The 24,681-nt window shown below is 38.9% G+C and overlaps 1 protein-coding gene across 1 annotated transcript; it reads right to left on the bottom strand.

Moving 5' to 3' along the window:
- Window positions 1-9,727: 9,727 nt before the first annotated feature.
- LOC101712506 (histone H1.8-like) lies at window positions 9,728-10,498 on the bottom strand. The gene has a single exon (XM_004871120.1). It carries the CDS (start codon window positions 10,496-10,498, stop codon window positions 9,728-9,730), a length of 771 nt encoding a protein of 256 aa, XP_004871177.1.
- Window positions 10,499-24,681: the final 14,183 nt, after the last annotated feature.

A 24,681-nucleotide genomic window follows, 5' to 3' on the forward strand; every position in this document is an offset into this window, starting at 1 on the left:
GTAGTTTCTCATTCTTTATGGCTGAGTAGTACTCCATTTTATTTAAAAAATACACACATCTTCTTTATCCAGCTTCCAGTTAATGGGCACAAGGGCTGTTTCCAACCTTTCACTATTATGAACTGTACTACTATAAACATGGGTGCACATATATCTCTGTGGTATGATTCTTTTAATTATTTTGGGAAAATATCCAGTAGGGGGATAGCTCAGTCGAATGGGACCTCTAAGCCTAATTCTTTGAGGTATCTCCATACTAATTTCCACAGTAGTTGCACCAGTCTGCACTCCCACCAAAAATGTAGAAGGGTTCCTTTCTCTCCACACCCCACACTCCCCAGCATTTGTTATTAGATGATTCCTTAATAGCAGCCATTCTTTCTGGGGTGAGGTAGAATCTCAATGTTGTTTTCATCTGTATCTGTCAAATAACCAGTGATGTTTAACATTTTTTCATATATTTATTTGCTGCTTTTACTTCTTTGAGAAATGTCTGTTCATTTCAGATGCCCATTTTTGAATTGGGTCTTTGAATTTGGGGGGTCTGATTTTTTTCAGTTCTTTATATATTCTAGATAGTAGTCCTTTGCCTGAGATACAGTTGCTGAAAATTTTTTCCCACATTGTAGGCTGTCTCTTAGCTCTATTGGTGGTTTCTCTTGCAGTGCAGAAGCTTTTTAATAAGATAAGATCCCAGTTGTTGATTATGTAGTATACTTTCAAATTGGGGATTGTGATACCCACTACCTTGTCTTTGTCGCCTAGAATTGCTTTGCTATTCTACGTTTCTTCTTATTGCAAAAGAATTTTTGCATTGTTTTCTCAAGGTCTGTGAAGTATGCTGCTGGAATTTCAATAGGATTATATTGAATCTATATAGCAGTTTTGGAAGTATGGTCATTTTCACTTTATTGGTTCTTCCTACCCAGGAGCAAGGGATGTCTTTCCATTTTCTTATATCCTTTTAAATCTCTTTTTTCAGAGTGCTATAGTTTTCAGAATACAGGTCTTTGATTCCTTTCATTAAGGCTGATTCCTAGGTATTTCAGTTTTTTGGATGCAATTGTGAAAGGAATTGTTTGCTATATTTCTCTCTCAGTGAATCTGTGGTTTGTGTAGAGGAAAGCTATTGATTTTTGTGTGCTGACCTTGTATCCAGCTATTCTATTGAATTTGATTATTAAGTTTGGAAGACTTTGGGTGGAGTTGTTGGAGTCTTCTATATAGAGTATCATGTGATCTACAAATAATGACAATTTGACTTCTTCATTTCCTATCTTTATTATTTTTTATTCTTGTCTAATTACCATGGCTAATGTTTCCAAAACTATATTGAACAAGAGTGGTGATAGTGGACACCCTTGTCTTGTTCCTGATTTTAGTGTGAAGGATTTCAGTTTTTGACCATTTAGTATGATATTGGCTGTTGGTATGTCATAGATGGCTTTTATCAGGTTGAGGTACAGACCATCTATTCCAATTTTTTGTAGGGTTTTTTTCATGAATACATGTTGGATTTTGTCGAACGCTTTTTCTGCATCTATTGAGATGATCCAATGGTTTTTGTCCTTGGCTCTATTAATATACTGTATTACATTTATTGATTTGTGTATGTTGAACCATCCCTGCATCCCTGGGATGGATCTCACTTGATCAGGATGTATAATCTTCTTGATGATCTTCTGCATTCTATTTGCTAGTACCTTATGTAGGATTTTTGCATCTGTGTTTATTAGTGAGACTGGCCTATAGCTCTCTTTTTTTGGTTTGGTCTTTCTCTGCTTTGGGGATCAAGGTGATGCTTGCTTCCAGGAATGAATTTGGGAGTATTGCTTCCCTTTGAATTTCATTGAAGAGTTTAAACAGTAGTGGCAGTAGTTCCTCTCTAAATGTCTTGAAGAATTTAGCAGTGAAGCCCTCAGGACCTGGGCTTTTCTTAGTTGATAAGTTTTTAATTACATTTTTAATTTCATTGATATTGTGTTGTTTCAAAATTTTAGGTCTTTTCCATTCAACTTTGGTAATTCATACTTATCCAGGAATCTGTCCATTTCTTCTGTGTTTTCCATCTTATTGGCATATAGGTTCTGGAAGTAGGCATTGATGATCCTCTGGATTTCTGCTGGGCCCATTGTAATTTCATCCTTTTCATTCCTAATTGCATAGATTTGGGTTTTCTTTCCTTTTTTGATAAGTTTGGCTAAGGATTTGTCAATTTTGTTTATTCTTTGGACGAACCAACTCTTTGCTTCATTGATTTTTTTTTGTATCATTCTCTTAGTCTCCATCGAATTGATTTCTCCTCTGATCTTTATAATTTCCTCCCTTGTATGAGCTTTGGGTTTGTCCTGCTCTTCTTGAGGTTCAGCATCAGGTTGTTTAATTCGGCTAACTCTGTTTTCCTCATATGAGTATTCACTACTACAAACTTCCCTTGTATGAATGCTTTTATTGTGTCCCATAAATTCTGATATGTTGTATTGACATTTTCATTTAAGTGTAGAAAATGTCTGATTCCTTCCTAAATTTCCGCTGTGATCCATTGGTTATTCAGAAGTGTGTTGTTCAATTTCCATGTGTTTATAAAATTCTTGTGGTTTCTTTTGCTATGGATCTCCAATTTCATCACATTATGGTCTGATAATATACAAGGGATAACTTCAATTCCTTTGCACTTACTTAACCATGTTCTATGAGCAAGTATGTGATCTATTTTGGAGAAGGACCCATATGAAGCTGAAAAGAATGTGTATTCTGATTTTGTGGGGTGGAACACGCTGTAAACATCTTTTAGTTCATTTATTCAAGAGTTTGATTGAGTTGTAGTATTTCATTTTCAGTCTAGTTTATCTATCTATTTGTGACAGGGGGATATTGAGGTCCCCCACTACTATTGTATTAGTGCTTATTTGATTTTCATGTTTGTTAGTATCTATACAGTTGGGCATACTAGTATTTGGTGCATATGTATTTATGATTGTCATCTCTTCCTCTTGGATTTTTTCCTTTAGAAGGATATAGTGTCCTTCTTTGTCCCTCTTAATCAGTGTTGGTTTGAAATCCACTTGATCTGCAAAGAGGATAGCTACTTTTTTCAGGTTCCCGTTGCATGGAGTATTGTTTTCCAACTTTAACTTTCAGTCTATATGTTTCTTTTTGAATTAAGTGTGTTTCTTGCATGCAGCATATTGTTGGATCTTGCTTCTTCACCCATTCTGCTGGTCTATTTCTTTTGACTGGTGAATTGAGACCACTAACATTGATGGTATAACTGATACATATTGACTTATCATTGCCATGACTTTTTCTTTTTGTTGGATTCTCCCCCTTTGCCTTGAATTTCCTCTCATGCCCCATGGATTGATTCTGCTGTGCTTCCTGGGGTTGTGATCCTCATTGTCTTTTCCTAGGATATTGTCTAAAATTTTTTGGAGTGCTGGTTTGGTATTCATGAAGTTCCTAAGGTGCTCTTTGTCATGAAAGTATCTTATTTCTCCATCTATTTTAAAAGATAGTTTTGCAGGGTACATCAATCTGGGTTAGAGGCTGCTTTCCTTTAGCACATGGAACACTTCACTCCAAGCTCTTCTTGTCTTGAGTGTTTGTGTGGAGAAGTCTGCTGTGATTCTGATGGGCTTTCCTTTGTATGTGATTTGTTTCTTTTCTCTCACTCCTTGTAGAATTTTGTTCTTCTGTTGGATTTCTGGAATCTTAACAATTATATGCCTATGTGTAGATTTTTTTTGATCAAGGCTAGTTGGAGTCCTATATGCCTCATTTATCTGTATGTCAAGTTCTTTTCCCCTGCTTGGGAAGTTTTCTGCCATCACAGCTGTGACCAGTTTTTTTATGTCATCTGCACTCTCTCCTGTTTCTTCATTGACTCCAATCAGTCTTATGTTATTCTTCTTTGCATTGTCTAGCAGCTGCTGGATTGCTTTCTCGTGGTCCTTTACAATTTTGAAGCAATTTTTCTTTTTCTGGTCACTAATCCTCTATATTTGAAATTCTTTCCTCACATTGGCTCATTCTGCTGTGTAGACCTTCAGTGGAGTTTTTAATCTCCTGGAAATCTGTTTGCATCTGTTCTATGGTTTCCATTTGTTTCCTCTGTTGGGATTCCATCATGTTCCTCAGCTCCTCTATTTTTTTTATCTGTGTCCTTTCTAGATTTATTAATCATGTCTTGCACTATGGGCACAATGTCTGCTGTTATCTGAGAAATTATTTCTTTTCTTTTTTTTTCTTTTTTTTTTTCTGGTACCTAGGATCGAACTCAGGTCCTTGTGCTTATGCAGCAGGCAGGGAAACCACTGAGCTAAATCCCCAACCCAATTATTTCTGGTTTTATTTTTTCCAGATCCTCTTTCATTGCCAATTCAGAGAGTCCAGTGGTTGAGTATCAGTTTGTTCTATCTTGTTGCCCTTTGAGGTTGCCTTAGGTGATCTGGAAGTCTGCTTTTGAGACTTATTTACATGTCTCCTCATTTCAACAGTTACAGCCTGCTGTGCCTTTGTTGAGGCAAATTTTTGCTCACCCAGTGGTCTTCATTTCTTAGCAAGCCACCCAGCGGCCTTTTCTCTGTTGCCCACCACTGCACCAGTTCCTGAGTTCAGAGTGGTGGCCTTCTGTTTCCCTGTACTGTCCCGTTTTCCAGGCAGGGTTCAGGCTGTAGCCTACGCACACTTGAGGTTGTATCTAGGCATGCCTCTGGCTAGGGCCTGGCCTCTGCATAGCTGTTGTCTGGAAAGGCCTTTGCCTGGGGGCTGTGCACCCAGGCATTGGTGTCTGGGGTGGCTTCTGGCTAGGGTCTGCACACACTTACCAATGGTATCTGGGAGTGCCTCTGGCTGTTGCTTGTGTGCCTGTGCAGCATTTTCCAGGTAAGTCTTTGGCTTGGGCCTGTGTCCCCAAGTGGCTGGGGTCAAGGCAGGGCCCTAGCTGGACCTGCCTGTAGCCATGCCACTCTGGTTCACACTGGCTTCCCACTGGGATCTGCACATACTTACTGATGGTATGGGAGGCACTCTGGCTGTGGCTTGTGCACCTGTGCAGCACTTTTCCAGGTGGGTCTTTGGTTGAGGCCTATGTGCCCAAGCATCTGGGCTTGGGGGCAGGGCCCTGGATGGACCTACCTGCCTATTGTCTGTGTTTTTGTTTTGGCCAACCTAGTGAGTGTGAATTGATATTTCACTGATGTTTTGACTAGTATTTCCCTCACAACTATAATTTTGAGTAACTTTTCATGTGCTTATTTCACATATGTGTGTATATATATATATATATATATATGAATACAGAATACACAAAGTGTACCCTTTAATATATAAGATTTCCTAGCAATCTACGTGGAAAAGACCAATGACCCAATACAGGTAGTCAAAGTATATGAACACAGAATTCATAGGAGAGTAGTAAGTGGCTAATAAATCTATGAAAGGATAAGAGTATCAAAATAAAACAATGAAATTACCTACCAGATCAGCACATTTTAAAAATTATTGGCATAAAATGTTAACCATGGATAAGGGGAAAATGCATAAGCTATTTGGAAAGGCAATTTAGCAATATTAATTAAAACAGATGGAGATATAGCTCAGTGGTGGAGTGCTTGCTTCTTTATGCTTAGACCTCAGAGCAACTTGGCCAATGCACTCACTAGAAGTCAGTGTATCCTTTTCTCAATGACCCAAACTTTGTTTTACTTTTTCCAGTTTTAAAAAATTATTTTCTCTTTTTAAAATTACTACATATTTGTCATACATAATGGTCACATTTATCATAGGGAATTTGTACCTGTACATAATATATCTTGATTCTCCTCTTTTCCTCATCCCCCTCCTCTCCCTTCAACACTTCTTCCCCTCTCCATTTACAAAAGCTTTGTTTCCATTTTTTTCTTCTATTCTCTTTTATTCTTTATCCCTTCTTCCCTTCCCCCTCTCCCCTGCATTGTTCCCCTTCCCATTTGAACATGTTCTTCTTACAATCCAATATCTATTTTCCCTTATCCTCTTTATTTACCCTTTGGGTTTCTCACACAAGAGAAACAAAATAATATTTAAATTTGTCTGTCTAATTCATGTCACTTGGACTATAGTCTCAAGGTACGTCTATTTTCCTACAAATGACTCAAGTATATCCCTCTTTATGGCAGAGTAATACTCCATTGTATATAAATATCATGTTTTCTTTTTCCATTCATCTGTTGATGAATGTTTGCTATTTGAACGATTTAGCTATTATAAATTGTGCTGCTATAAACATGGGTATGCATGTAACTCTGTGATATGATGGTATGATGATCTTTCAGGAAGATACCTAAGAAGGGAAGAGCTGAGTAAATGGAACCTCTAGTGTTAGTTTTTTGAGAAATCTCCATAAGGATTTCTATAGTGGTTGCACCAGTCTAAACTCCCACTAGCAATGGAGAAGGGTTTCTTTTACCCCACAGCCTAACCAGCATTTGTTATTGGTTGATTTCTTGATGCTAGTCATTCATTCTGGAGTGAAATGGAATCTCAGTATTTTTAAATTTGTATTTCTTGATGACCAGTGATGTTGAGCATTTTTTCATATATTTATTTGCTGCTTATACTTCTTCATCTGAGAAGTATCTATTCATTTCAGATGCCCAATTTTGTATTGGGCCTTTAAACTGGGAGGGTCTGATTTTTTAAAGTTCTTTATATATTCTAGCTGTTAGTACTTTGTCTGAGAAGCTGGTAAAAGATTTTTCCCATTCTGTGGGTTGTCTCTTCACTCTGTTGGTGGTTTATTTTGCTGTACAAAAGCTTTTTTTAAATTTTATTGATACATTTTAGGTATACAATATAATGACATTCATCATTGGAAATTGGCAACTTTACACAATCTCTCTTGGTTCTTATTTTTTCCCCCTTCCCCTGCCCTCCCATCAATGCCTCCATCCCTCCCTATTTACAAAGACTTTGTTTCCATTCTTCATTTTTCTCATATTAATTCCATTCCCTTCTTTCCTTTCCCCTACCCCCCCAACTTCCCCTTTCCCTTTGCCCCCTTTCTTCCTATTTCACATTATCTATTATACCTTTTAGTCCTTATTTATACTTTCAGTTTCTCACACTAGAGAAACTATTCAGCATCTACACGTGTGTCCTATTTATTTCACTTAAGAGTATTGCCTCAATGTGCATCCATTTAGCTATAAATGTCTCTACTTTCTCATTTTTTATGGCTGAGTAGTACTCCATTTTATTTTTTAAAAACACATTTTCTTTATCCAGTCTCCAGTTGATGGGCATTTGAGCTGGTCCCAAGTTTTAGCTATTACAAATTGTGCTGCTATGAACATGGGTGTGACGCATATATATATATATATATATCTATCTATATATATATATATATATATATATATATATCAATCACAGTGGTATGATTCTTTTAATTCTTTGGGGAAGATACCTAGCAGGGGAATAGCTGGGTCAAATGGGACTTCCAGTCCTAGTTCTTTGAGGTATCTCCATACTGATTTCCACAGTGGTAAAAGCTTTTTAATTTCATGTGATCCCAGTTGTTGATTTTTTGTAATATTTCCTGTTTGATTAGAGTTTTGTTCCCAAATTCTTTGCCTAAGCTTATGTTGCTTTAGTTACTTTTCTCATTGCTGAGACAAAATATCCAACATGCAAAGTTAAAGGAGGGAAGGTTTATTTCAGTTCACATTTCATAGAGGTTTCAGTCCACAGTTGGCTGGCTCCATGCCAGAGTGGCATGGAAGAGGGGCATGGCAGAGGAGAAGCCATTCATGACAGGCAGAAGGCAGGAAGGCAGCAAAGCAGCAAGTAGCAAGGAAGCAGCAGCAGGCCTGCCTTCTTTCTGTCCCTTTACATTCATCAAGGCTACCTACCCTTTGGGTGGTGCTACCCACATCCAGGGTGGCCTTCTCATTATCCACACCCAGAACTGTGCCAAACCCTAAATCACTAATTTAGTAATCCCATACCCTTAATCCCAGCATCACACACTCAATCTCAGCGTCACACACACTGCATACAGCTGCCTCTGAAAAGCCCCAGCTATGGTCACATGAGGCTTTGGGGCGACGTCTAGACATGGGCCATAACATATGTCTTCAAGAGTTTTACCTATTCTGTCTTCCACCAGATTAAGTGTTTCTGTTTTATTAGATCTTTGATCCATTTTGATTTTAGTTTAGTGCCTGGTGAGAGATATGGGTCTAGGTTTAATCTTCCAGCATGCAGAAAGCCCATTTTCCCAGCACCATAAAGATACTATCTTTCTTCCAGCGAAGGTGTTTGGCCCCTTTTTTCAAAGATGATGTAGCTGAGGGTCCTTGGAGTTGTTTCTGCATCTTCTATTTTGTTCCATGATCCTCAGATTTGTTTCGTCTTTATTTGTTTGTTTGTTTTGAAAAAGTGCTTTGAGAATTTACTGTACATTTTAAACAATTTATATTTTGACTTCTACATGTTCTTACATTTATGTAAAATATTTATACATATTCTTTACAATTTGTACATACATTAAATGGCTGTATCATAAACACTGTTTTTTGGGATTTTATAAAAGAAAAATCAAGTGGGGAAAATTACTTATAAAACATTAACAAAAACCCATGACACTGAAGAACAAGAAGTTCTCATACTTGTATTCATTTGACTTCCTCATCTACTTATTTTTTCGTTTCACTTATGTATACTACCAGCCCAGACTTTCCATTTTCTACAGTTATTATGTCAAGAAATGATAGGAGATCAGGTTGTAAGGCAACAGTGGAAGGTGGAGCTGCAGTCTGCAGGATTAGACAGTGAGTGAGTGTTCTGATTTCAAGCGGACAGCTGGTTTCACTCTGTGCCATTAGCTGAAGCACCAGTGATCAGGAAACTACCTGAAGGTTAGGACACAGGGCAAGTACCACTCTTCCTTTCTTCAGCACATAACCACACACAGTTCAGGACACCACTTGTCTCAGTCCCTAAGCTTTCCCTCCTGGTGGAGGGGGACACACTAACCTCTGGTTTTCATCCTTTCAGAGAACACTGGCTGATCTGCTGCTCTATACTGCAAACCAAGTGGCTGCCAGGCTACGCCCAGCACTTCTTCCGTCCAATGGACAGCTGAGGGAGGGGTGGGAAGGGTGGCAGCTTTGGGCATAGGAGTCAGGATGGCTACCCACCCCTAGGGTCAATGCCAGAGAAGTTTCTAAACAATCCTTCAATTTTCCTGACTTACTCTTTCTAACACAGAACACATCTTACTTGGGATTAGGAAGAGTGCAAGGAAACTGCACTGTCTTCCTGTAGGAGCAGCAGGCAGTTGTGCCCGTGAAGCGACAGGCAATGGTCCACATTTCACACGCCATGAGGGGTATAGGTGACCCGGGGCCCCCACTCTGCTTCCTCCCTCCTGTGATGTAAGCACCTGAGTTACAGCTACGCCAGTGAAGGGCGTGCAGGCCTTCCTAAACACACAGGAACCCCAAAGGACTGAAAGAGTTATAAAAATATACAAACGTATGTTTTTTATTCTGGCATATTTCATATTTTTAAGAAAGCAGTTGGTAATTATCTGACATTGGGTAAGAACTAGAAGATCAAGGGTAACATAATTATTTTGTGTGTGTGAGGAATCAGTGTCTTTATCGACAAATAGGTCAGGGTTAAATAGTGCCAGGCTTTGGAAGGATAAAAACTCCAGCCCAGCCACCAGCTACCCCACTGGCCTCTAACCCCTGGGCTCTGAGGATGACGACGGTGAGGACAAGGCCTTGACCAGTGGCCTGGGCCTGCAGAGGCCCCCAGCCCTCCTGGCTGGGGACAGCATCCCCCGCCTGGGCCCCCCAAACTTGGGAGCAGTGGTGGCTTCGGGTCCAGGCCCTGAGGTGGCCTTGATTGCTGGCTTCCTGCCTGTTGGGGACGCAGCCCCTTTCCCAGCCTTGGAGGCCATGGCTACCGTTTTTCCAGGGGCCCCTGCCTCTCCTTGCCTGCCCTGGGTGTCCAGGACCTTTGACTTCCTGTCAAGCCGGTGGACCCTGGAGGAGGCCCCAACTGGCTTTGGAGGGCCCTTCCTGGCCTCACCCTGCTGTGGCCTGGTGCCCTTGCAGCCTCCTTGGGGGGCCTTCTCCAGGGCCTTGGCCAGCCTGGGGGGAACCCTCGGCTCACCTGGCTCTACAGGCCCCTTCTTGCTGGAGCTGGCCAGCCCTCTCTGGAGGGGCTTCCTGCTGGGCCAGGTCTTCCTCTTGAGCTTGGGGACAAGCTTGAAGCTGCCAGTGGCACCCCTAGCCTTAGAGTTGAGGGGCCTGGTGAGGAGGCCATGACACACACTGGTGGCCAGGGCCTGCTTCAGCAGGTACTTGAAGCGGATGACATCCACTGTTGGGTACTTGTGCAGGATGCAGAGCTTGATGGCTGCCACTGAGGTGCCATGGCGCTGCTCCCCTGCCTGCAGGGCCTCCAGCACCATGCGCAGCACTGTGGGGTGGTGGCAGACCAACATGACCCTGCTGCTGCTCAGGGTTGGCTCTCCAGACCCAGGGAACCCCGATGACCCCACTGTGGAGGGGGAGAAAGAGGAGTTTCTGGCGATGCTCCTGGAAGCCATTGGAAGAGCAGCTGCAGCAGCCACCTCTGCTGTTTGTTTTTTATTTTTTCCAATTCCATGCTGTCTTTATCATGGTAGCTTTGTAGTATAACTTCTAAATGGGGATTGTGATGCCCTCTCCCTTGCCCTTATTGCCCAGAATTGCTTTTGCTATTGTAGGTCTTTTCTGGCACTGTATGAATTTTAGGATTTTTTTTCTAGTTCTGTGAGGTATGCTATTGGTATTTTGATCAGGATTGAATTAAATCTGTATAACAGTTTTGGAAGTATGGCCATTTTCACTATATTGGTTCTGCCTATCCAAGAACAGAAACTATCTTTCCATTTTCTGATATTCTCTTCAATCTCCTTTTTTAGAGTACTTTAATTTTCAATTACAGTAAGGGTCTTTCACTTCTTTTGTTAGGTTGATTCCTAAGTATTGCATTTTTCTTGATGCTATTGTGAAAGGTATTGTTTCCCCAATTTCTCTCTGAGTGAGTTCATGTACAGGAATGCTATTGATTTTTGAGTATTGACTTTGTATCTTGTTACATTGCCAAATTTGGTTGTTATTTAAAGAAGTCTTTCAGTGTGGTTTTTGGGATCTTCTATGTAGACTATCATGCCAACAGCAAGTAATGATGCTTTACCCTCTTCCTTTTCCATGCATTTCTTTTTTATTTCTTTCTCCTCTCTAATTGCTTTGGCTAATGTTTCCAGTCTTGTTCCTATTTTAAAGTGAAAATTTTCAGTTTTTGACCATTTAGTATGATGTGGGCTGTTGGTTTGACATAGATGGTTTTTATCAGATTGAGATTAAGACCTTCTATGCCAGTTTTCTGGAGGGTTTCACACACTAGGTGAGCTACAAACATTCTGCTACTGAAGCAAGTTTTCTGCCAAGCAAGATGTGGGTTTTGGGTGCTTTGTCCAAACACAAGCACTTTGTCCAAGCACGGGTATAAAATGGTGTTGAGGTTCAAGATGGAGTCAGGTTGGCTATCACAGAACCATGCCTGAATCTTTGGCTTGAAATTTACTTGGTCATGGTCTATAATCTTCTTGATGATTTGCTGCATTCTATTTGCCACCAGTATCTTATTGAGGATTTTTGCATCTATGTTCACTAAGGAGATTAGCCTGTAGTTCCTTTTTTTGGTTGGATCCTTCTCTTATTTTGTCATTTTGTAATGCTTACTTCCAGAAATAAGTTTGGGAGTATTGCTTCTCTTTCACTTTTGTTAAAGAGTTTGAGGAGTAATGGCATTAGATCTTCTCTAAAGTTCTTGTAGAATACAGGAGTAAGCCTGTAAGAACCTGAGCTTTTCTTTATTGATAGTTTTTATTACTTCTTCAATTTCATTGATTGCTATTGGGTTATTTAGAATTTTTATATCTTCCTGATTCAGCTTTGGTAATTCATATGTATCTAGGAATCTGTCCATTCCTTCTGAGTTTTTCATCTTATTAGAATACAGGTTCTCAAAGTAGGTATTCACAATCTTCTGGGTTTCTGCAGGATCCATTGTGAATTCACCCTTTTCATTCCTCATTGTATGGACTTGTGTCTTTTCTTTCTTTTTTTGATAAGGATGGCTAGAGGTTTGTTTATTTTATCTTTCAAAGAGCCAACTCTTTGATTCATTGATTCTTTGTATTGTTTCCATAGTCTCAATTGCATTAATTTCTGCTCTGACCTTTGTAACGTCCTCCCTCATACATGCTTTGGGTTATCTTTCTCTTATTTTTCTAGAACATTGAGGTTCAACATTAGGTTATTTATTTGAGCTCACTCTTTTTCTCATGTAGGAATTCATTGCTATGAATTTTCCTTTTAGGACTGCTTTCATTGGGTCCCATAAGTTCTAGTATGTCATACTGGCATTATTGTTTAATTGTAGGAACTGTCTAATTTCATCTTTTATTTCATCTGTAACCCATTGTTCAGGAGGGTGTTATTTAATTTTCAAGTGTTTATGTCATTTTTGTGGTTTATTTTTTCCATTGATTTCCAATTTCATTGCACTATCACCTGATAATATGCATGGGATAATTTCAATTCCTTTGCATTTACTTAACCACATTCTATAGTCTAATATGAGATCTATTTTGAAGAATGTCATGTGTGCAGCTGGGAAGAATGTGTATTCTATTGTTATTGGGTGGAACACTCTGATATATACTAAGTCCATTTGTTCAAAGGTCTGGTTCAGGTCTGATATTTCTTTGTTAATTTTTTTTGTCTAGTTGATCTGTCTATTTGTAATACTAGAGTATTGGGGTCCCCTATTACAGTTATATTAGTGCTTATCTGACTTTTCATATCTATTAATGTTTGTTTTATGTGGTTGCTTGTATCAGTATTTGGTGCATATATATTTATGATTGTTATTGATCCTTCTTGGATTGTTCCCTTACCAAGTATATACTGATCTTCTTCATCTCTTCTGGTCAGTCTTGGCTTAAATCTATATTGTAATAGAATTCTATATTGTGAGAGAATAGCTACCCTTGCTTTTTTCCAGGGGCCTGTCTCATGGAGTATTGTTTTGAATTATTTGACTTTCAATCTATGAATTTCTTGTGAGTTAAATGTGTTTCTTATATTCACTGTATTGTTGGATGTTGTTCCTTGATCCATTTTACCAATTTACTTCTTTTGATTGGTCAGTAGAGAACATTCACATTGATTGTTATAACTGATATGTTTTGACTTATCCTTATCATATTATTTCCCTGTTGTTGGTTCTCTTCTTTCTCTTCTGTTTGTTTTCCTTGCCTGGTGGATTCATTCGATTGGGATTCTTATTCGTTGTCTTTTTTCAATAATACCCTTCAAAACTTTTTGGAGTGATAATTTGGTGGTCATTTGATCTTCAGATATTCTTTATCATGGGAGTATCTTATTTCTCCATTGATTTTGGAAGATAATGTGGGGTACATCAATATGGGTTGGAGACTATTTTCTTTTAGGACTTGAAATACTTCACTCTAAGCAGTCTTTGACTTAAAGATTTGTGTGGAGAAGTCTGCTGTGATTCTGATGAGTGTTCATTTATATGTGATTTGTTTATTTTCTCTAAAAGCTTTTAGTATTCTCTTCTTTTGCTGAATATCTGGAATCTTGACTATTATATGCTTTGGTGTCATTTTTTTCTGATAGTTACTATTTGGAGTTTTATATGTCTCACTTATCTGTATGTCAAATTCATTTTCCATGCTTGGAAAGTTTTCTGCTATTACTTCTGTGAACAGGTTTTTTTGTCCTTTCCGTTATCTTCACATTCTTTATTGATTCCAATTTATCTTATGTTAGTCTTCTTTGCATCATCTAGCAGCTGTTAGATTGATTTTTTATGGTCCCTTTCTAATTTTAAGAGCTCTTTCATTTGATGATCACCAACACCATCTTCTAGGTCTCATATTCTATCTCCACATTGGTTGACTCTGTTGTGAGTACTTTCAGTTGAATTTTTAATCTCCTGGATTTCCATTTGAGTGTTTTATGGAATCCAGTTCTTTTCTATGTTGGGCATTCATGGTTTTCATATCTTTCCTAAGGTCCTTTATTTTTTTGTCTATATCTACTCTAGATTCATTTACCATTTCCTTTATTATGGTCATCATCTCTTTAATTACGTGTTTTGGTTTTGTCAAGAGACTTATTGATCTGTTTTGTAACTTCTGCTGCTACATTGCTTTTAATTTCTTCCACCTTAGTGCCCCCTTGATTTACCTTGCATGAGTTGGTTATTATAGATTGCATCTTTCTTCCATATTTTCTTATTTTGTTGTTGTTATTGTTTATTTATTTCTGCATTGAATCTTGTAAATTGCTTATGGTAGCTTTATTATTAGCATTAAAACCTCTTTTGGACATAACTATTTTTCAGAAATGTCTTTAGGCATAGCTGGCTTTTGGCTTTTGAGTCTATCCCAGGATCTCACCTCTTCAATTATTAGGGATAAAATGTTGATGCCATTTATAGCTAAATGGATGAACATTGAGGCCATACTCTTATGTGAAATAAATAGAACACACATGTGTGAATACTAAATTATGAGAAACTGAAAGTGTAAATAACGATCAAAATGTATAATAAATAATGTGAAATATGAAGAAAAGGTCCAAAGGGTAAGAGGAAGTGAGAGGGGTAGCAGAAAGGAAAGAAGGGAAAGGAATAAATATGAGATAAGGAAAAAATAGAAACGAAGTCTTTTTAAATAGGGAGGGGTGGAGAGGTTGAAGGGTGGGCAGGGGAATGGGGAAAAAAATAAGAACCAAGGTATATCATCAAAAGGTACAAATTCCCAATGATGATCTAGCACCTAGTTCTTTTGCACTGTACTAAGGAATTGTTTATGACTCCCAGACAATATTGATATTGGCATACAAGGAAATGAATTGAAAGGAGGCTCCCCCCCCCGCACCATTCCACTGCTCCTAGGGCAGAGGAGGTGAGCCAATCCCAGCACCGAGGAGGAGGCTCCCTGCTGCCATTCCACCGCTCCTAGGGCAGAGGAGGTGAGTCACGCAGGCGCCAGAAGCACCCCCCCACACACACCCTGTGGAAATAAAAAGACATGTAAACAACCCTCATAAACAAACTGCCAGATCACCTACAGCAACCCCAAAGGGAAACAAGATGGAACAATATGATGCTCAACCACCTGGACTCCTTGAACTGTCAATAAAAGATGATCTGGAAAAAATGAAATCAGAAATAATTTCTCAGAAAACAGCAAAGATTCTGCCCATAGTGCAAGACATGATTAATAAATCTAGGGACAACACAGATAAAAAAAATAGAGGATCTCAGGAACATGATGGGATACCAACAGAGGAAACAAATGGAATCCATTAAACAGATGCAAACAGATTTCCAGGAGATTAAAAGCTCCATTGAAAGTCTACACAACAGAATGAACCAATGTGAGGACAGAATTTCAAATAGAGAGGGTAAGATTGCAATTAGTGACCAGGAAAAGAATAATTGCTTCAAAATTGTACAGGACCATGAGAAATCAATCCAGCAGCTGCTAGACAATACAAAGAAGAATAACATAAGACTGATTGGAGTCAATGAAGAAACAGGAGAGAGTGCAGATGAAATTAAAAAACTGTTCACAGAAGTAGTGGCAGAAAACATCCCAAGCTGGGGAAAAGAACTTGACATACAGATAAGTGAGGCATATAGGACTCCAACTAGCCTTAATCAACAAAAATCTACACATAGGCATATAATTGTTAAGATTCCAGAAACTCAATGGAAGAACAAAATTCTACAAGTAGTGAGAGAAAAGAAACAAATCACAAACAAAGGAAAGCCCATCAGAATCACAGCAGACTTCTCAGTGCAAAACCTCAAGGCAAGAAGAGCTTGGAGTGATGTATTTGAAGCCCTAAAGGAAAACAGCCTCCAACCCAGATTGATGTACCCAGCAAAACTATCTTTCAAAATTGATGGAGAAATAAGATACTTTCATGAGAAAGAGCACCTCAGGAACTTCATGAATACCAAACCAGCCCTCCAAAAAAGTTTAGACAATATCCCAGGAAAAGACAATGAGGATCACAACCCCAGAAAGCCCAGCAAAATGAATCCTTTGGGTGTGACAAATTAAACACAAAGGGGGAGAATCCAACAGAAAGAAAAAGTCATGACAAGGCTTTTAAAACTTTTAACTTCATCTCCCTAATGAGTGTATAATTCAATCTTGTTATTGTGCTGATTAGTATTTTTCTGATTCTGGTGTTGCACACCTTTCCTTGTGTGGTACTGGATATTTATCATCTTCTTGTGTCTACTTTTTAATTGGGTTGTCTATGAATGAGATGTAAGAGTTCATTATATATTCTGGTCATAGATTATATGTATTATAAATATGGTCCATTTAAGGACTACTTTTCATTTTCTTAACGATGTCACTTAAAGTTCTAAATTTTGATGAAATCTCATTTATCAACGTTTTTCTTTTATACATCACATTTTTATATCCTAGGAAATTCTTGCCTAACCTAAATTCATGAACATTTTTCCCTATAATTTCTTCTTAAAATTGTATAGTTTTAGTCTTTCATATTTAGGTTCATAGATCATTTCAAGTTATTTTTATGTATGGAAATAAAGGGTTGAGGTTAATTTTTTATATACGGATACCAAGTGTTCTAGTGTCCTTTGCAGAAAACACTATCTTTTCCTCTGCTCTTGAATTGAGTTTATATTCTATAAAATGTTAATGTTAAATAATCTTTCAAAACTCAGTGGACCATTTATGTGTGGCTCTATTTCTGGATTCTCCGTTTTATTCAAATGACCTATGTGTCTTTCCTTACAGCAACACTGCCTTGATGAGTGCAGCTTTAGAGGAAGTCTTAAAATTAGGTACTAAACATCTTCCAACACTGTTTTTTTTTCTTTTTCTTTTTACTTTTGTAGGTCCTTTGTAGTCCTACATGACCTTTAAATTTCAATACCCGATTCTTCATTTATAGCAAGTATACATAGATCTGAATTTTTATATATACCTTGTGTTTTCTAATCCTGCTAAAATCAAATACAAGTTGTAGGGGCTCCTAGAGATTTCTTAGTATTTTTTATGTAGATATCATTTCATTTACACATACACTTGATCTTAGCCAAAAGGCCGAGAAGCGATGATTTCATCTACATATAAAGATTTTGCTTCTACCTTGCCAATCCTATCCTAATTGTGTCATTGTATTGCCAGACTATTTTGGTTTAGGCCTATGTTTCAAAGTTTAATAGACAGATGAAGAGTAGGCATACATGCCCTTGTTCCTCACCTTAGGGAGAAAGCATTGTATCTTCTCCATTCATATAAGGCATTTTTGCTGGAAGTATGGAGTACATGTCTTCAATCTGTTGAGAAGGATCTGTTCTACTCCTAGTCTCCTGATAGCTTTTACCATGAACAGCTGTGGAATTTAGTCCAATACTTTTCCTCCAACTATTGACAGGATCATATGGCTTTTTCCTTTCCTCTGTTAAAATGATGACTTTTGGGGGTGGATCTTCCAATGCTGAACCAACACTGCCATCCCTATAACAAAACCACTTACTGCATACTGCCAGATTTGACTTCTAAAAGTTTGTTTTGTTAAACATATTTCTATCTATATTCATACTTTTTCTTCTATTATCTTAATCCAGTTTTAGGATTAGCACAAGGTTGATTTACTAAAATGAGGGGAGAAGTGTTCCTTTTTTTTCTGCTTTAAATGTTTGATATAATTTATCAGTTAAAATGTATATGAGCCTGTTGTTGTCATATAGGTAGGTTTTCAAGCTAGGAATATACTTTCTTTAATATGTACTATTCAAATTTTATATTTCCTCCAGAGTTAGTTTCATTAATTTGTCTTCCAAGGTACTTCTTAGAAGTTGTCAAATTTATTTCAAAACAGATTTTTGTAATAAGCTTTCTATATCCTTTTAAATTCTGAAAAATCTGTGGTAATATCTCCTAGATCTTGATATTGTAATTTTAAAAATGTATATTTGAGGGCCGAGGATTTAGCTCAGTGGTTTTGCTGCTCGCTGCATGAGTGCAAGGACCTGAGTTTGATCCCCAATACAAAAAAAAAAAAAGTATAATTGATATTGTGTAATAGGAAGTAAAGGTCTAAAGGAGCAGGGGAAGTGGGAGGGGTAGGGGAAATGAAAGAAAGGAAAAGAAAAAATATGAGAAAAGAAAAAAAATGGAAACAAAGTCTTTACAAATAGAGAAGGGTGGAGGGGGTGAAGGGAGGGCAGGGGAAGGGGAAAAAATAAGAACCAAGATACTCATGTAATGGTACAAGATCCCAATGATGTATGTAATTGTATTTTATACCTAAAATGTACTAATAAACTTAATGAGGGAAAGAAATGAAAATCAATTGATCACAATTACATCACCTTGGTTAAATAGTATAATCAACCATAACAGTAGCATCAGGTACAGTCTAGAAAATGCCAAACTGTGATGACTAATAATTTTCCAACTTTAACCATAGGTACAAGATTTCATAGTTATGTAACAAAATATACAATAAATCAGAAAATTATATATAGTAAATGTTCACTTAATAGAGCATGTTTTTCCTAATGGAAGAAAATTTAAAAGGGATAAAAGGAAAAATAAAGAAATAAAAGAAGAGAAAGAGATTACAAGCAAAGCTGATGGACAAGGGAAGATTACCCAAGCCTTGGGAAATTGATGAAGACAGGAGGGAAATGAAGGAAAAAACAGAAATAAGAACAAAACAAAACCTAAAAACAATGTTCACACTTATGAAAATAGAAAAAGAATTTTTAAAAACAAATAGTCAAATAAAACAACCCAAATGTGAAGGAAAAAAGAAAAGGAATTTCTCTATGATTTCAAGCCTGTGGTTATCTTCTGGGGTCTACAGTTTTGTGGTCATATCCAATTCAAGGTGCATCTCTGCTCTCACTGGTAGACAAAGGAGGCAGTCAGAGCCCACATCCATGCTGGATATTCCCAGTAGGCCTGCAACAGCATTAGGGCAGGCTACTGGTTCTGGTACTTTCAAATCCACAGAAGTTCATGGTGAGCCTGACCTCTGGTCCTGTGAGGTTAGGTCCTGAGTTATCTTGTTTATAACACTCTGGGTGTCTCTTGACAGCCTGAACACAGCTTCCTGACCTGAGACACCTCCTGTGGTTGACCCCCCACCCAGTTACTGTAGGTTTTTAACACTAGGAGCCCTAAAATGAAGCCAGGTTATGGCTGCTCTGTTTCAGGTTCAGCTGCTCTGAGTCCCAGGTTCAGTTGGCCCCTCCATGAAATGGCATCTGACCGAGCACTGTCTCCAGGGGACACTGCAGGAGTGTGGACTGGAGACACTCACCAGCTGTTGTGGCACACAGCATCCACTGCTCGGTTCCACTGGTGTGTTTCTCCCTGGAGGCATCTGGATTCACTCACTTTCATTGTGTCTCTGTAGATTCAATCTTCCTTTCTCAGACCATGAGCCAGGAGCTGGGGAGAAAGTGAAGATTACCCCTTTCTTTTTCTGTTTTGAGGTCTGCCACTTCACTTCCTTTGTGGGCTTCAATTTTCCCTTCAGATCCTTCCTGGGTCCTGAGGATCCATCTCCCTCTTTCTTTTCTTTCCCAAGCTTTCATTTTCACAGCTGGATTCCAAATCTTAGGTTGATTTGTTACTGCTTACTACTCAACCATTTTCCCAGAAGTCCTCTTTGAATATGTTTTGGGAAAGATGTCTATTTAATTTTTTCCCATTTTAAAATTGAGTTGTTCATGTTTATTGTTATAAATATTCCTTATATATCCTGAACGTTAGAACTGAATAAGATGTATGATTTACAAAGACTTTGTCCATTCTGTAGATTATGTTTTTTCACTTTCTTGATGGTTTAAATTAATCGTTTTTATTTTGGCGAAGTACCATCATCTAGCTTTTCTTCTGTTGCTTGTACTTTCAGTGTTGTATCTAAGCAACCATTGGCTGATCTAAGGTCAAAAAGACTGACACCTGTGTTTTCACTGAAGCACTTCCACTCCTCTCTCAAGCACTAAAGTACTGCAGTTGGGGTTGCCATGTCCTTTTATTTGTCTTTGATCCATTTTGATACCAATTTTTGTATTTGGTACAAAGTAGCTTCATTCTTTTGGACATCCAGTTGTCCTGGTATCATTTGTTTAAAAGACTGTACTTTCTCCATTGAATTACTTAGCACCCTTGTTGAAAATCAATTCACCGTAAAAGCTAGAATGTAAAGATCGGTTCTTGGACTCTACTCTCAATTTTATTCTGTTGATCTATGTATTCATCAAAGAAATGGAATGAATAGGGAAAATCTCTCTTTCTCTCTCTCTCCCTCTCTCTCCCCCCTCCCCCTCCCTCTCTCTCTCTCTCTCTCCCTCTCTCTTCCACTCTAATACACACACACACACACACACACACATGCATGCATGCACACATGCACATGCACACACATGCATACACACACAAAAGAGGAGATATTCATTCCAAGGATGGCTTTTACAACTATAGTAAGTCTAAAATGTTAGGAAGGGAAGGCTGAAATGCCCAGACAGGATCTGAAGCTTTAGTCCACAGGTAGAATTTCTCTCTGTTCAGAGCAGACTCAGTTCTCCTCATAAGGCCTTTCAACTGATTGGCTTGGGCACCACTGAGATTATTTAGGATAATCTTCCTTCCTTAAAGTCAATTGATCATAAGCTTTAGTTTCATTTACAAAACAGCTTCATAGCAGCACCTAGATTAGTTTCAAATAACAGGAAACAGTTGCCTAAGCAGTTGACATATAGAACTGACCACTACAATCCAGATATCTATGCTTATGACAGTACCACACAGCCTTCGTTACTGTAGCTGTGATAGATTTTGAAATTGAGAGGTATGCCTTCTGACTTTTTCTTTTTTCCTAAGATTGTGTTGGCTGGATCTCAAGATTGTATTAGCTATTCAGAGTGCTTTGCACTGCTATATGAATTTCAAAATTAACCTGTCAGTTTCTGCATGCATATTCATTTTTATATTAAGATAAATTGATAATGTTGAAATCTAATCCATGTGACTTAAAGTAGTGGTCCAAAATGTTCTGTTTACCTTTGTAGGGAAGAAAAAATGATGTTTTCCTCACCCATAGCAAGATCAAAGGCTGATTCCCATAACGAAAGACAGATTAGCAAGAGAAAAACATAAATTTATTTGATATTAGTTTTATATGACATGAGAGCCTTCAGAAATGATGGCCCAAAGAAACTCGTATTTTTAAGCCAGTGATTTAGCTCAGTGATTCCACCACCTGCCTCGCAAGCGCAAAGTAATGAGTTTGATCCCCTGTGCCAAAAAAAAAGAAACTGGTATTTTTATGGAGAAGTATGATTGGAAGACAAAAAGGTATGATACAATGGTAATAAACTGGGGTAGCTCAGGAGGCATTCTCCTTTAGATTCTTCACCATTTATGCGTCTTCCCCCATCAGGAATGAGTCATAACTCCTTGTGTTAGTTACTTTTCTCTTTTTGCTGAGACAAAATACCCAACACCCAAAGTTAGAGGGGAAGGCATTCATTTGGCTTACAGTTCATAGAGGTTTCAGTCCATAATCAGCTGGCTCTGGGCTGGGAATGCAAGCATCACAGGGGAGAAACAACGTGGTGCACACAATGTAGCAAAGGCAAGGAGAGGGTTTAACAGCATCTTTCTGCCCCTTTTATCTTATTCAGACTACTGGGATTAGGGTGGTGCCAAACTAATCATTCATATGTAGTGGCTTTAGTAATCACATGCCCTTAACCCCACATCACACATTCCAGATTCAACTACCTCTGAAAAAGCAAGTCCCACCTCATCTGCATGAGGCTCGGGGCGGGGGGGGCGGGCATCTAAACACAAACCATAAGGCGCCTTCAGAGAGAGGTCAGGGGAGAGTGCAGAAGACTTTCCTGCTTCTGTTGTTTCCTCTGTGCCACAGGGCCGTGTTTGGGGGGAGCATGTCATGAAACCCTCATCTTTCAGGATCACTTCACATATTTCCTATCTCAAGCCAGGGGGAAGACTGTGACAAAAATATCAGAAGAATTAATGAATTAACATGACATCCAATAAGCAATTTCAACTTCAAAGACTCTAATTTATTTATTTATTATTTTTTATTTTTTTGGTACTGTTGTGCCCAGATTGTGAAGTCCCAGAGACCACCAGGAGGCCGTTTCCGATGTAAGCACACGAGGGTCGTTTATTCAAGCTTAAGCAGGGACTCTCCACTGTCACCGACACAGCGGATCGAGATTGAGAGCCCTGAGTCCCTAACTAGCAGGGTTTTTATTGAGAATACAACAAGCTTTGGTTATTAGTAGCCAGGTGATTGGTTAATACTCAATACATATGAAGTGTAGGGTTTTGGTTGGCTAGGCTTTGGGGGTCGAAGGGGATTACGTATTGGTTTTTGTGAGGGAGAAAAGGGGCAAAGATTAACGGCCGGTTGTTACATACTGATTGTTAGCAGACCCACTAACTAATGGCCGCATCTATCTTGTGTGGACAGTCAGCTCATTAACTGCTTATCCTACAGATAGTGTGCCTGGAACGCTCTCTCCCCGGGTACACAGGTGGTTGGGTAATAAACTCAGGAATTTCAAGTGGTGAATTCCTAGTTTAAGCACAAATTTGAGAGAACAAAGGAGACGGCTCCAAAATGGAGTCATTTTGGTCCCACAGTACCAGGGATCGAACTCGGGTCCTTGCGCTTGTGCAGCAGGTGGTGGGACCACTGAGCTAAATCCCCAGCCCTAAATACTCTAATTTAAATAATATATTTCTCTCCTGACTGTTAAAAAAGAAAAAGGGCATGTTCCACGGGCTTACTTGTTGTGACTATTCATGACAGTAAAAATAATAACCACTTTCTTTGGGGAGGAATGGCAGTGCATGCTCAAAATTCACTTGCATCTTCATAAACCTATTTTGAGACCTTATGAAGCTTTAATCCCTGAGAAATGCCTTGTGGGTGGAGAGCTGAGTAAGCCTGATTTCTCCCTCTGGAGCTAGCTACTGGAGCAAACAAAACCAGCCAAGGAGGCCAGGACCCAAAATGAAGAGGCCAAGGCCCAATCAGTCTTACAGTTTGGCTGATGGCACTTTTTTTTTTTTAATACAAGTATCCAATGTGCACTTCCTCTATTGCTTGCACCATTTTCTAGTTGTTGCTGTGTGGCTGGCTTTTTCACAGTCATGCCAGGCTGGTGAGGAGGAGTCCTGAGGCCTTGTGTTCATTCAGGACAAGAGGGCTGCTGATAATTGCGACTGGTCCATCCCTGCTCCTCCCCACTTAGCCATTCCGTTTTCTGGGAAGGTTTTTCAGTGCTCAGGCAAGCTGAAAAGATTTGAGAAACAATGTGTATTGTCAAGAATCAATTCATAGCCACCGGCCTAAAAAGACATCTAATTAGCAAATGACCCTTTTGAGGTTTACACTGAGGCCTCCGCTGCTTTGCTTGTCACCTGCTTTGAGAATTCTTGTTAAGGAATGCATCCGAATGCTCTTCTGAGATGGAAGAAACAGGGCTCTGTTTGATAAACAGGCTTATTTTCTTCTTCTTCTTTCTTTCTTCTTCAATAATCAGATCCCTGTGAAAGGGAGATGACACTGAGAGTCATGAAGGAGAAGCTAAGTGCCCTTCACTGCTGGAAAAATTCATGCTTGCAGCTACAGTTGGTGCAGGGCCTAAGAGGGAAAGTGATCCTTGATTTTTAATTGAAGACATTATGCACTACACAGTGAGGATCACAATCCCCCCACACACACACTGTGAATATGTGAATAATAATCAGTTGTTAAAGGACTACTCAAAATACAACTCTAGTAGTTGACATCAAAATCTGTTAAACAATGGCCATTATGCTTATACATTGAAGTACAAAAGGACAGTTTGCTTTTCAAAGTAAGGGTGGTCTGGGTACAGATGTTGATTATTCTTGGGATTCTCACACCAATGAGCAGAACTTGTCCCACTCCCCCACCCCCAGGCCAGTTTAAAATCAGCATGAATGCTGTGTAATCTAACCAACAGGATTGATCCAGGTCAGGTATTAAGGGCTAAAATAGATTAAACAAAAGACATTCCCCTTGTAACAAGAAGAAAAAACTTCAAAGGTAGGATTTGTTCTTGTTGTGACAAAGGAAGTGGATTTACAAACTGCCTTGAGGCACACCCCTCTGTGACTTTCAATTTGCTTTCCTCAGTACAGAGAGAACGTTTTCTTCTTCTCTTCTTCCCTACCCCCACTCTCAGCTCCTGGAGTCCTCCCCAGGGTAAGAGCTTCAGGTTAAGAGGATCTGATGGAGAATGCTTTTTCTTGTTTGTTTTTAAAGACCAGGCACCAGGCATCCCACCCCATCAAATGATCAAATAACACATGTACTCAGGCACCTCCCAGGTTCTCAACATACAGAAGTGAAACTGGGAGTGCTTCCTAGGTCCTTCCATCAGGGCAGATTGAACACACCATCCTAGTACCGGCATGGAAATCCTGCAAAGGGACATGCAAACAGGAACCAGAACATCCTAGTA

The sequence above is a fragment of the Heterocephalus glaber genome, unplaced genomic scaffold, assembly GCF_053883595.1.
Source record: "Heterocephalus glaber isolate CG9 unplaced genomic scaffold, H.glaber_assembly_v1.0 deba00001118, whole genome shotgun sequence".
NCBI classification, from domain to species: Eukaryota; Metazoa; Chordata; class Mammalia; order Rodentia; family Bathyergidae; genus Heterocephalus; species Heterocephalus glaber.